The sequence below is a fragment of the Orycteropus afer genome, unplaced genomic scaffold, assembly GCF_000298275.1.
Source record: "Orycteropus afer afer isolate SDZICR_OR568_19922 unplaced genomic scaffold, OryAfe1.0 scaffold00004, whole genome shotgun sequence".
Taxonomy (NCBI): Eukaryota; Metazoa; Chordata; class Mammalia; order Tubulidentata; family Orycteropodidae; genus Orycteropus; species Orycteropus afer.
This window is the reverse complement of record NW_006921591.1, coordinates 15,962,979-15,977,339: the sequence shown is the minus strand read 5'-3', so window position 1 is coordinate 15,977,339 and position 14,361 is coordinate 15,962,979. Positions and strand designations below refer to the sequence as shown.

At 39.2% G+C, this 14,361-nt stretch overlaps 1 protein-coding gene across 1 annotated transcript in view; it reads right to left on the bottom strand.

Annotated features, from left to right (window-relative positions):
• Nucleotides 1-14,361, bottom strand: part of CFAP221 (cilia and flagella associated protein 221) — a 246,524-nt gene that overhangs the window by 40,797 nt on the left and 191,366 nt on the right. The window contains exon 21 of the mRNA XM_007937787.2: nucleotides 4,895-4,987. Coding sequence (XP_007935978.1) covers nucleotides 4,895-4,987 — 93 coding nt within the window. The remainder of the gene's footprint in view (nucleotides 1-4,894; nucleotides 4,988-14,361) is intronic.

Genomic DNA, 14,361 nt, shown 5'->3' with positions numbered 1-14,361 from the left:
AACCAACAAAGAAAGTTTCTCTCCATATATAAACCTTTCCTTGACCCTCCACAACAATGAACTAATACTATATTTGTCCTTACGTGATTGATTTATTTCACTCAGCATAATGTCCTCCAAGTTCATCTATATTATGCAGTGTTTTGCAGACTCTACATTATTCTTTAGTGCTGCACAGCATTTCGTTATGTGTATGAACCATAGTTTGGTCATTCACTCCTCAACTATAAATTTTAGAGATAAGTCCCTTGCCAGATATGTAACTATCAGCAAATAGGAATTTATTGCTGTCATTTTTGTTATGTGCTTTTTCATGGTGTCGATTTCTTTGTTCCATATAATTTTCTATGCTGAGCTTGTTTTATTTATGAATCATTTTATCACTTCCTTCATTGCTATTGTTTTAGTATTTGCTGACTATTTATGCTTGTCCTCTTTTTTATTTTGATGTGAAGGTTTATCACTGTTCTTTGAGGTTACCCTGTGATTTATAGTTTTATTCCCAAGTTTAGAACAGTTCATTCTATCTTGTAGTTGTCTTGACTTCCTTACCATCTAAAAGTTCTGTAATGACACAGTTTTTTTCCTTCTTTTTGTAGTTATCTTCATTTGTCAATTGATGTCTCTGGTTCCCTGTTTACAATCTTGTAGGCTTTACTTACTTTGGATACTTCCATAGCTGGCTTGGCTTCTGGGTTATATCATGGTCAGTTGTTGTTGGCTGTTTTTGCTTCTCTGTGCAAAGGGATCTCTTTAGCATCTCTTGTAAGGTTGGTCTGGTTTTAACAAATTCCCTTAATTTCTGCTTATCTGGAAATGTCCTGATTTCACCATCATATTTGAGGGACAGTTTTGCTGGTGTCGATTTCATAATTCTTGGTTGGAAATTTTTCTCTTTCAGTGTTTTATATATACCATCCCATTGTCTTCTTGCCATAGTTTCTGATGAGAAATCCAAGGTTAGTCTTATTGGTTGCCCCTTGTAGGTAAGTTTTGTTTTCTCCCACGCCGCTCTCATGATTCTTTCTTTGTCTTTGGTTTTGGTGAGTTTGATGATGATATATCTGGGTGATTTTCTTTTGGGGTCTATCCTGTTTGGGGTTTGTTGGACTTCCTGAATGGATATATTCTCATCTTTCCTCTACTAGGAAAATTTTCTTCCAACAAATCTTAGACAATTTTCTCTGTGGTTTTGTTTGTCTCTTCTTGTTCTGGAATTCCAATGATACGTAGGTTATTCTTTTAGATGGTATCCCACATGAATCTTAGACTTTCTTCATTTTGTTTTCATCTTTTTTCTGATTTATCCCTTTCCAAAGAAGTGTTCAGGTATTTGCCTGAATAGTCTCCCTTATTCTGTCTTCCATTGATTCAATTCCAGTCCTTTGCCCATTCAATGTCTTATCTATTTCTGAAGATTTAGTATGAATCTTCTGGATTTGTGTGTGTATATTTTGTATAATTTCTAATTTTTCATTTATTTTGTCATTTTGTTCTTGTATTGTCTTTCAAAATTGTTCTAGGGTTTTCTCTGTGTTTTCCTTGATCTGAATCCCAATTCGTTGAAGATACTTAAACATAATTCTTTTGAATTCCTTATCAGGGAGTTCCAATGCTATGTCTTCCTCAGGGATGCATTTTGGTTCTGTATCCTGGTCCCTTGTTTCTCTTGCTTCTTTGTGTGCACTGTGATGTTGTGTCATCTCCGAGGCATTGTGACATTTTTGTGTTTATATTTAATTGATGATTGTATGTTGGAGTGAATTGCCCAGGATTTTAATTTTCTTTGTTTTGTTTGTATGTTATCTACGCAAGCAGGATACTGTGCTCCTCTATTCTCTAGTTGACAGCACTTATACACTCACCACCTGTCTACTGTCCTGTTGTCAGCCTCTTGTATGCCCCTTCCAAACTTGGCAAACAGAGCCTATTCTTAGGTCATGTTTTTGTTCAGGTTTTTCCACTAGTTGGTACCTAATCCACTTCTGTATAGCTCCTTTCAAAGCTCAGGGCTCCAGGATTATCTTCTGTATCTCTGTCAATTGGATTTTCTTTTCTTTGTTGAAGAGGGTCTGCATCACTTGTTTGCCTATTCCTCCATCTTACCGGAAGTCTCCCTGGCCAATTTTTTGAGAAGTGGATGGCCTCTTCCTTCTTCCTAGTCTGTCTCAGTGTGTAAGCTGCATTGAAACCTGTGCACTATGTGCAACAACCCTGCTGGCATTTGAAACACTGGTGGCACAGTCTCAAGCCTCACAGCAACATGCAAGCCCCACAGGATGACAAACTGACAGACAAATTTGTCTCCCTTAGCTGTTGGAAACCTCTCCACCCTCCCCTTACCTAATTCCTACATGGATCCTGCCAGTTTGTGGTCCCCGGCTGCTCCCTCACTTTCCTGGCTCTAGGGGGCTGGAGCCTTGTCTGCCTCCCAACCCTTACCTGGATCCTGCCGCTCTTGTGGTCCCCAGCCACAAGTCTTACTAGCTAAGTAACTACAAGTGGGAAGGGCTTAGATATAAGAATCAGATATTTAGGATTTCACTAATTGATTGTTTACCTGCAAAAATGCACCTAAATTATTAATATGTGTTTATAAAAGAAAATTATAGAAACAATAATCATCTAACAACCATTTTTGAGGATATAAAGTATGAAAGACCTTGTAATTTGCTAAGTAATAAAGCATTTTCCTGTGATCACATAGAAGCCTATGTGATCTATGTGATCTAGTCTAATTTATCATGGCAGTGATAAATTATTATAAGTGCTTGAATTATCAGAATTTCTTTGTTGCCATCACAACTGATTATCTAATTTAGTGAAATGCAACTTATCATTTATTTCTTTTATGGATCTTGCTTTTGGTGCTGTATCTAAAAAGTTAAAGCAAAATCCAAGATTCTCCTGTTATTTTCTATTGTTGTTGTTAGGTGTGTTGAGTCAGCTCTCACTCATAGCAATCTTCTGTACAACAGAATGAAATATGACCTGATCCTCCACCATTTTCACAGTCATGGCTATGTTTGAGCCCATTGTTGCAGCCACTGTATTAATCCATGTCATTAAGGGTTTCTCTCTTTTATGCTGACCTTCTACTTTACCAAGCCAAAAAAAACAAAGCAAAACAAAAAAACACCAAACTCACTGCCATAAAGTCAGACCCAACTCACAGTGACCCCTCCTTGGGTTTCGAGGCAGTATCATTATGGAAGTAGATTGTCCAATCTTCCTTCTGAGGAGTGGCTGGTGGGTTTGAACCACCAGCCTTTTGGTTAGCAATCAAATGCCTTAGGCACTACACCACCAGAGCTTCTTTACCAAGCCTAGTGTCATTTTTCAGTGATTGGTTTGTATCCAAAGTAAATGAGACAAAGTCTACCATCCTTGTTTCTAAGGAACATTCTGTACTTCTGAATGTTATCTTCTTGAAGTTTTATATTTTTGCATCTATGATCTATTTTGAGTTAATTTTTGTGAAAGGTATAAGATCAGTGTCTAGCTCCATTTTTTTTTTTTTTTTAACACGTGGATGTCAAGTTCTTCCAGCACCATGTTGAAAAGACTACCCTTTCTCCATAAAATTCCCTTTACTAATTTGCCAAAGATTAGTTGACACTATTTGTATGAGTCTATTTCTGGGCTGTCTCTTCTATTCCACTGATCTATTTGTGTATTCGTTCACCAATACCACATCTTCTAGGTGTGTATCCAACATTTCTGTAAGGTATGGGAAAGTAAATTTCATAGAGGTGAAGTAACTTGTTCTACATTATATGGCTAGCACTTGGGTACACTATAATTTAATCTCTCCTTTGTCCAACTCCAAAAGTTAGTTCTTTCCTCCTCTACATGTCAAGGACCTCAAATTTCAGCAATGAAGACAGACAGATATAGGCACACCTCATTTAATTGTATTCTGCTTTATTGTGCTTTGCAGATACTGCATTTTTTTTTTTTTTTTTTTTACTATTTGAAAGTTGTGGCAACCTTGGATTGAGCAAGTCTAGGAGTAGAGTGCATTCTTTGGACCTGGGTTTCAGCATCAGGATTTCCTTGACCCTGGCGACAGAGAGAAAGCTGTAACACCTTGCTGAGATAGTGAGAGATGGTGAGAAGCAGTGGCAGAGAAACAGTGGCAACAGAACAAAGAGACTTGGTAGGAGACCTGAAGAAGACAGTACTGTAGGCTTCAGGACCCATAGAGTGAGAAAGCTGGGTGCCTCTGGGCAGAAGGCTTGCTGGTGGAGTGGTATGTCTCTGGGCATTGGATGGAGCTAAATCTGGCAACCCATGGAGCTAGAGCTGAGTGCCTTGGGCCAAGGCTTACTGGAGGAGTGGGGTGCCTCTGGCAGAGCTAAAAGATCTCTGTAACACTTGCCCCAGTAGGACAGAGGCCAAGGGGCTGCGGGGCCAAGAGGCCAAGGGCCAGAGAGAGTCATGCCTATAGGGACTGCTGAGAAGAGGCTGTCCTAATTAAATAACTATACCCTGAGTCATTTGTGATCCTGAATTGTAACCTGTGACTTCCCTAATAAACTCCATAATTGTGAATATTGTCTATGAGTTCTGCGTGGCCATTGCAAGGAATTATCAAACCCAGCAGAGAAACAGAGTGCTGTGGGAGGGGCAGTTGGTGTCAGAATTGGTAAAAAGATCAGAGGGTGGAGGCATGTCTGACCTCTGCCTCACAGGAATCATCTTTGGACTATTGATCTTGATCCTCCTCCCACCTTGTGAAGTAGAGAAGGTTAGATGATGCCTCTGCCATGTCATTTTAACATCTTATCTGGATTTTAGGCTCAGGCACTGTGTGCTCCTTTGAAAGTCCTCACAACCTTTACCGTATTTTTGGGAAACAGATCACATTAGAGACCAAAAGCAAAAAAAGTACCGCTCAACAATTTCCAGTCTGTCTTCTTCTGGTAAATCCTGAACAACGGCAGGGACATCTATAGGCAGCATAGCAGTGTTGAAGGAAGCATAGCTGTGGAAAAGTCACACAAACAGCCAAAGATAAATAATCACATTAGTAGTTTTGAGGTCTTTATATCATTTCCCAAAGCATTTTTATTTTACCACTTGGTGAGGCCTCTACTACTTCGCCTTCACTCTCTTCTAAAAACCCACTAATGTTTCCTAGAGGCAAAGGCAGGGGATGACATAGACATCTGTAGAACTCAGGAAAATATTACAAAATACAATGTTTTCCAGAATTTAGAAACAGAATAAACATAGAATCATAGAGCTTTTAAGTTGGTAGCGTTTGAAATTATTATCATTTCTTTGAGGAGGTAGGTAGTTAGGTAGTTCAATTTTTTAAAAATTTTTTATTGTGATTTGGGTGAACGTTTACAGAGCAAATTAATTTTCCATACAGCAGTTCAAACACATTTTGTTTCATGACATTGACTACAATTCCCCACAATGTGACAGCTCTCTTCCCATTTCCTTCCTGTAGTTACCTCTTCCCTGTGTCCTTCCATCCCTTGCACTCCCACCCCCCAAACTATCTCCTTGTGCAAACACTGCCCTTCTGTTCTCCCACAATTGATTGCTTCAAGGAGTGTATCTACCTAATGTAAATATTCACCCCATATGCCTATCTATTGTTTGACTGGAAGCCACAGGAGTGAGTTCAGTTCCAGACCTGAAGGGTAGCTAGGGGCTATAATCTCAGGGGTCTCACCAGGCTCTATCAGACCAGCAAACCTGGTCATTTTTACGATTTTTAATTTTGTTCCACATTGCTCTCCCACTCTATCCAGGATCTCCTGCACCAATGCCCCTTTGAGTGGTTGACAGTAGAAGCTGGGCTACCATCTAGCTCTTCTGGTCTCCTGGTCATATAGGCTGAGGATCACATGGTCTACTAGTCCCTTTGACTAATTGTTTCCATGCACCTTGGGTTTTCTTCATTCTTCTTTGCTCTGGACAAGAAGAGACCCATCATTGCATCTAGATGTCCGCTTGCAAGCTTCTAAGACCCCATTTGCTACTCACTAAAGTAGGATGTAGAACAATGTTTTTGGGTAGTATGTTATGCTGATTGAGCTTGATGTCCTCTGCAACCACAGTCCATAGCCCACAGGTTCAAGTACTCACTCCTTCAAGGTAGCTAGCTGTGGCCAAGAAGTCATTACAACCTTGCCATTTGTCCGTTCTACTATACACCCAGACATTCTTACAGCACATACAAATATGCATGTAGAAACATTGTCTGTCAACCCTATACCTGGTCATGGGCACACTCTCCCCTGCCTATCTGATCATTCAGCCTGTCCACTCATCTATCCACCTATAGATCAATGCTTTCCCTCACTGACAACATTGTACTGTATAAGCAAAAGGGTTCATCTTTGTTGTCTGTACCTCCCATGTACCTTTCTATGCCACTTTTTTTTTTTTTTTTTAACATTTTATTATGGTCTGGGTCAAAGTTTACAGAGCTAATTAGTTTTCCATTCAACTACTTATACACATTTTGTTTCGTGACATTAGTTAAAATATTCTCAATGTAACAGACTATCCTTATTTCCTCCCTGGGGTCCCCTTTTCTATTCTTTCCTCTTTCCTGCCACTTCCTGCCTTCTGATCTTTGTTTGTGGATAAATTATGCCCTTTTGGTTTTGTATGGTTGATTGTTCTGAGGAGTCCATTCCTCATGCATGTTATTGTTCACTTTATAGGCCTATTGTGTGGCTGAAAGGTGATCCCTAGGGGTGAGTTCAGTTCCAGGTTTGAAGGGTGTCTAAGGGCCATAGTCTTGGGAGTTGCACTAGTCTCTATCAGACCAGTAAGTCTCATCTTTCTTATGATTTCAAATTTTGTTCTACATTTCTCTTCTACTCTGTCTAGGATCTTCTATTGTGATCCTGATCAGAGTGGTTGGTAGTGGTAGCAGGGCACCATCTAGTTTTTCTGGCTCAAGCTAGTGGATGCGGTGGTTCATGTGGTCCATTAGTCCTTTGGACTAATTGTTTCCTTATGTCTTTGATTTTCTTCACTCTTCTTTGCTCCAGAAGGGGAGTGTTTTGGTTTTCTCATGCTGTTTTAACAAATGTATGACTTTAACAAACAGGAATTTATTCTCTTACAGTTTAGGAAGCTAAAAGTTTGAGTCCAAGTGCCAGCTCTAGGGGCTGGGTGAAGGACCCTTGACCTTGGGCTTTAGCTCTGTCTCTTGCTCCTGGCCCACTGGAGTTGGAGGTGTCTCTTAACTCAAGCAGCTTCTGGCTGCTGAGGCTGACAAATCCAAAGTCAACAAGTAAAATGGCACAGTCCAAACATTATGAAGCAACATGGCAGGCCACTAGTTCAAGTCCACAGACAGTCCCAAGATCGGCAGGCAATATAGTAGGCTGCTGAATGAAGACTTGGCTATGTGCAGGATCCAAGCATGCCAAAAAGGTCAATGGTCTTTCTCAAAGCTTTTCCTTATATCCTGGAAGTAGACTACATCCCTAAGGCAGCTACTCAGCTGCTCACAGCAGATTCCACCATGGAGTTGATTACCAGTCTTATCATGGGGAATCACTACATCCAGCTGCCCAGCTACTCACAACCAGCCCCAGCCAAGCTGAGGCATAATTTTAACTACCACAGGGAGAGAACAATAGTTGCCTCTTAGAAGGCCACTCACAAGCTTTTAAGACCCCAGTCGATACTCACCAACGTAGGATGTAAGACATTGTATTTGTGGACTATTATGCCAGTTGACCTTGATGTCCCTTGAGACTATGGTCATAAACCTCCAAGCCCAGTGACTCAATTCCCTCAAGGTGTTTGATTATGGTTTGGTTGGTTGGTATGTGCCGTCGAGTCGGACCTGACTCATAGCGACCCCTCCTTGGGTTTCTGAGGCAGTATCACTATGGAAGTAGATTGCCCCATCTTCCTTCTGAGGAGTGGCTGGTGGGTTTGAACTGCCAGACTTCTGGTTAGAAGTCAAGTGCCTTAGGCACTATGCTACCAGAGAAATTTTAATAACTTTGCTCCCTGTATACTCTACTAAATACATGGATATATTTGCAACACACACAAATGTGTATGTAGAAATATCCTGTCAAGCTTATATATACTTGTGGGTGACTCCCATTCACCATCCCACATCTGTTCAGCTTGCATGTCTATCTAGTATCTACTCATAGATTATTGTTTGTTATTACTGCTACTGCAGGATTATATGTAATGGTATTCACCATTGCTGCCTTTTACACTGTGTTCCTCCCTGTGTATTCCTTTGCCTAGGTCATGCTGTGCTGACTTTCCCTGATTGTATACTGTCTTTTCCTTCACCAAAATTAATATATGTTTACTCTCTAGTTAGTGATTTGTCCTCCCATCCCTGTAACCATCAAAGAATGTTCTTTCTGTGTGTAAATCTTTTCTTGACTTTTTATAGCAGTAGTCTTATCAATATTTATCCTTTTGTGATTGACTTATTTCACTCAGCATAATGTTCATCAATGTTATGAGGTATTTCATAGATCCATCTTGAGTTAGTTTTTGTATAGGGTGTGAGGTATGCTTCTATTTCAGAAAGAGCATCAGTTGATTAAAAGCCTCAATAATTTCATAGATTGGTCTTTATTCTTTAATGTTGCACAGTATTTCATTGTGTGTATATACTATAGTTTGTTTATCCATTCATCCATTGATGGGCACTTATGTTGTTTCCATCATCTTTTTGCTATTGTGAATAATGCTGTAATGAACAAAGGTGTGCATATATCTATTTGTGTCCCTAACAGGGGGATTTCTGGATCATATGATACTTCTACTTCCAACTTTTTAAGGAAGTGCCACATCTTTGTATCATTTTACAGTCCCACCAGCAGTGTTTGCAAGTTCCAATTTTCCACATCCTCACCAAGATTTTTTTTTAACTCTGCTATTATTGCTGGGGTCAGATAATATCTCATTTTTGTTTTGATTTGCATCTCTCTAATACCTAATGATTGCAAGCATTTCTTCATGTGTTTGTTGACTGCCTGAGTGTCTTTGGTGAAGTGTCTCTTCATATTTATATTTAACTGGATTGTTTGTCTTTTGTTGTTGATGTTCTGTAAATTTTAGAGATTACCCTTTTGTCAGATATATTGTTGTCATTTTTTTTCTTAGTCTGTAGGCTTTCTTTTTATGCTTTTAGAGAAATCTTTTGATATGTATAAGTACTTAATTTTTAGGAGGTCTAAGTCATCTAGTTTATCTTCTGCTCTTTGTGCATTTTTAGTTATGTTTGATAAATTATTTATGCCATGTATCAGGGCCCCTAAGTTTGTTCCTATTTTTGTTTTGATGATCTTTATAGTTTTATGTTTTACATTTAGATTTTTGATCCATCTTGAGTTAGTTTTTGTATATGGTGTGAGGTATGGTTCTATTTCAGAAAGAGCATCAGTTGATTAAAAGCCTCAATAATTTTCAGAAAATAAATTCTGGAATCTGGCAAGAATGTTGTCTTATGAAAAAAAGCCAAAAAAAAAAAAAAAAAAAGAAGTCTAAAAGATACGCAGAAAGGGCTGGAGCAGAGGGAGAAGAAGACTGATCTCTTTGGCAGGAGAGAGTCTCTGGGCTGCAGGTAAGGTAGGAGGTAGGAATGGAAAATGTGGATTAATTGAAGGCTCCTCTGTGTGTGCATATATGCCTTCAAGATAGGGTCTTTTGTCCTTGCTTTATTCTTGTGCAAAAATGTACCTGGTTGTCAAGTATAGAAGACTGGTTGAATAAAAAACAACGGCACACAGTTTTTACAGCTGTAAATAAAGAATAAGGAAGATCTCTATAAAGTAATATGGTATGACTTTCAAGAGACATTAAAGGGAGCTCTGGTGGCATGACTTTCAAGAGACATTATTAAGTGAAAACAGCAAAGTGCAGAAGAACACATATAGTAAGCCAATTTTTGTATAAGAAAGAAAAGAAAATAAGAAAAATACATATATTCTGCTTAACATTACAAAGAGAACACAGGAAGGGTAAATCAGAAGACCACACTGATTACCTACCAGGGGTGGAAGATACATGGGAGGAAATGACACTTCCTCTGTGTAAACTTTTCATGTAATTTTGATTTTGGAAAATACAATAATGTTCTTCATATTCAAAATATAAAATTAATAAGAAAAGGAAGGAAAAATATATAAAAAACTGAAAAAAATAATATTTTACATAATCCCACTGCCATTAACTATGCTAAAGGGAAAAAATGAAAGAAAAAAGAAACCAAGTAACGTATGAACACAGTATCTGACTATATATAGCCATGGTCTTGGATTGGGGTAGGAGGAGAATTGCAAACAAATCCTAAACTCTGTTTTACTTGTTTAATGCCATAGTTATGGATGAAGCAATTCTGAAGTTATTTTAGCTGTATTACAGAATTGAGAAAATGAGCAATTGTATTAGGATTTAGGGTTCTCACAGTGGAAGAAGGGACATACAAGTAAGGAATGGGAGAAGGAAAACATTAACCTATGGGGATGGAAAGGAATGGGGGGTATTGGTATGAATCTATGATTTCTAAAATATGTACCTGCATACATATGCTTATGTATGTATTTATGTGTACATGTATATGTTTGCATGTGCATATATAAGTTTTTGTGTATGTATATTTGTATGTATTGATGTATGAATATATATATGTACCTCTACAAAAAACCAAAACCAACCTTACTGCCACTGAGTTGATTCTGACTTATAGCAACTTCTATTGGGTTTCCAAAGCTGTAAATCTTTATGGAAGCAGACTGCCTTGTCTTTCTTCCATGGAGTGGCTGATGGGTTCAAACTGCTGACCAATTGGTTGGCAGCCAAATGCCTTAACCACTGTACCACCAGAGCTTCTTATATGTACATATGCAAGTATATATTTCCTGGATTTATTTGCTAAAGAGGCCAGGAAACAGGACACTTCAATAGTAATGTATGTACCTAGCACCCAGATCTTGGTCTTTAATACCATTCTCCATTCAAAGAGCCTAGGCTCCTTGTAGAAAAGGCTGAGTCTAGGGATGGGGCAGGGTAGATACAAGATAAACTTGGAATATTTTGTTATGCCAGGAAGTAAGGAAGTGCTTAAATAATGAAAGGGTTATGTCAAATGACACAGGAGCTGCAGGAGTGACTGTGAAGGAATGTGGTTGGAGGAACACTCATTTGGAGATGAGAGGTCCAGCTCTGCCATAATGATAGACCTGTTATGGATTGAAATGTGTCCCTCAAAAAGATACACTGAAGTACTAACCTATGTACCTGTGAATATGACCTTGTTTGGAAATAGAGATTATCTTTTGTTTTCAGTTAAGTTAAGGAGGTCATACCAAGTAGTGTGGGCCTTAATCCCTTCTAAGTGGTACTTTATAAAAGGGGGGGGGGCAGACATGAAAACAGTTTTACAGGGGGAAGATGCCATGTGAAGATGCATCTACAAACAGCAAAGGAACACCAAGGATTTGTATATGCACCAGAAGAGAGAAGGGAGGCAGAGGAGGGAGGCATGGAAGAGTTCTTGGCACAGATCCCTGAGAAGGAATCAACATGCCTGCCTTGATTTGGACTACTAGCCTCCAGAACTGTGAGAAAATACCTTTCTGTTCTTTAAAGTCCCCCACTTTGTAGTATTTTGCTATGGCAGCCCCAGGAGAGGCTAAGACAAGAGCTGATGTATCTGGACTTCCATTTCTACTCTTTAACATGGGAAGAGGTTTGATTGGGTGATCACTTTTGTTCCTGCAAGAGTAGGCTTATACTTGAGACAAAGTTTGACACTGTCCTTTGAGAACATCTAGAGATCATCCAGAAAGCACTATGGAAGAAAGACCATTCCTCTACCACGTTGGGATTCCACCATCTAGAAGGTTAGTGTTTTTTTTTTTTACTTATTTTATGATAAAGAATGCTGTTGAAAATGCCAGAGAAACTTGAGAACATGTATGATCAGAGGGATTCCTGCTTAGAAGAGGGACTGAAAAGTTTAAAGTCTTGACCACTTTCCAGATACCAGGCTGGTCTGGAAAGGTGGAATGGCAACAACCAAGAAAATGTAGTACATATTTCATGAAACAACATTTATCCAATTTAAAATTTTGAGACTATGTAACTCCTACCTTTTTGTGTTTTAATGTGGTCTTTTGAAAATAAGATGTGGCAAATAAAATCCAGATGGATGTCACATGGATGCACTTTGAAAACATTACACTGAATGAAATACATCAGTCACAAAAGGTCAAGAACTGTATGATCTCATTTTCATGAAATAAGTAAATACATAGAAACCAAAGATTATTAATGTTTACTAGAGGTGAGAGGGAGGGGAAAAGGAGAGTTTTTGTTTGGAGGCATTGACTTTATGTGAATGGTGGTAGAATTTTGGAAAAGGATGGTGATCATGATGGCACAACATGAAAAGTATTATTAATTTCATTGAATTGTAAATGTGGAAGTTGCTGTGTTGGTGAATGTTTTGGTGTATCTAGTTTCACCACAATTTAGAAAATAAAGGAAAAAGAATGAAATGGTGACAACAGTGGATACTGTTTTTTTTTTTTTTTTAATTTTTGTTGTTTTTTTTAAGATGTTTACTTGACAAAGTAAAACTGACACTAAGTCAGTTCCAAATATTCTTTTGGATATTGCATTTGAGTATAAAATCTGAATGTTGTAATTGTCAAGGAATTGGCTGCTAACCAGAAGGTTGATGGTTCAAACCTACAAGCCACTCTGTGAAGAAAGATGAGGCAGTCTGCTTCCACAAAGATTTATAGCCTTGGAATCCCAATGGGGGGTTGCTATGAGTCATTATTTATTCAATGGCAAGTTTGTTTTTTTTTGGTTATTGATAAATCTGAAAGTCTGAGAAATATTGGATTAGATAATTACTTTGGATGCTGCTGACTGTCAGATGTTATGGAGTCCATGGAGACAGAAAAAATTTTATATGAATTTATTAAAAACTAAAGAAAACCAAATGAGTGCTTTCAATTGTTATGAATTAAAAAAATGACTTGTAAAAAAAACAAACAAAACCCCCCCCAAATAATTACACTGCATGGTTTAACAACAAACAGACAATTTTCAGGAGAAAAAGATACAAGGGGAAACACTTCCTTAAGTAATGTTGTTGTTAGGTGCCCTTGAGTTGTCTCTGACTCATAGTGTCCTTATGTACAACAGAATGAAACACTGCCTGGTCCTGTGCTGTTTGGTCATCTAGTGCTGCTCTAACACAAAATACCACAAATGGATGATTTTAACAAACAGGGATTTATTCTGTTACAGTTTAAGAGGTTAGAAGTCCGAGTTCAAAGTGCTAGCTCTAGGGGCTGGGTGGAAGCCCCTCAACCTTGGGCTTCAGCCCTGCCTCTTGCACCCAGCCCACTGAAGCTAGAGGCTTCTCTTAACTCAGACAGCTTCTGGCTGCTGAGCTGACAAACCCAAGGTCAACCAGTAAAATGCCACAGTCCCAAGATTATAAGACAACATGGCAGGCCACTGGTTCAAGGCCAGGAACAATCCTAAAATATGAAGACAACATGGCAGACTGCTGAATGAAAACTCGACTACATGCTGGGTCCAAGCATGCCAAAAAGCTCAGACTTTTCTCAATGCTTCTCCTTATATACCGGAAAAGCAGATCACACCCCTAAGACAGTTACTCAGCTGCTCTAGTAGATTCCACCATGGAGTTGATGACCAGAGTCATCATGGGGAATAACTACATCCAGCTGCCAGCCACTCAAAACCAGACCCAGCCAAGTTGGCACACAACTTAACTACCACATACACCATCCTCACAATCCTTGCTAAGCTTACGCCCATGCTTGCAGCCACTGTGTCAATCCATGTTGTTGAGAGCCTTCCCCTTTTTCTTTGACTCTTCACTTTACATATCATGATATCCTTCTCCAGGAACAGGTTCCTCATGAGTACAATCAAGTGTTTTGGAATTTCCGTTCTTCTCAATGTTATCCATAATTTGTCATGATCCACACAATCAAATGCCTTTGCATAGTCAATAAAGCACAAGTAAACCCGGACAGAAGAGCAATCAGCAGAAAGGATTAGGTAAGGAGGGGAAACTCAGGCCCGCCAGAGTAGCAGGCTGGAAAAGCAGGAGAAAGGGGATAAAAGCCTTGAACCCAGACAGAAGAGCAGTCAGCCCGAGGGTTACAGGCAAGGAGAGACAACGCAGGGATGCCAGAGTAGCAGGCTGGAAGAGCAGGAGAAAGGGGATAAAAGCCTTGAACCCGGACAGAAGAGCAGTCAGCCCCAGGGATACAGGTGAGGAGAGACAACTCAGGGACACCCAAAGAAGCAGGCCAGAAGAGCAAGAGAAAGGGTATTAAAAGCCAGGAA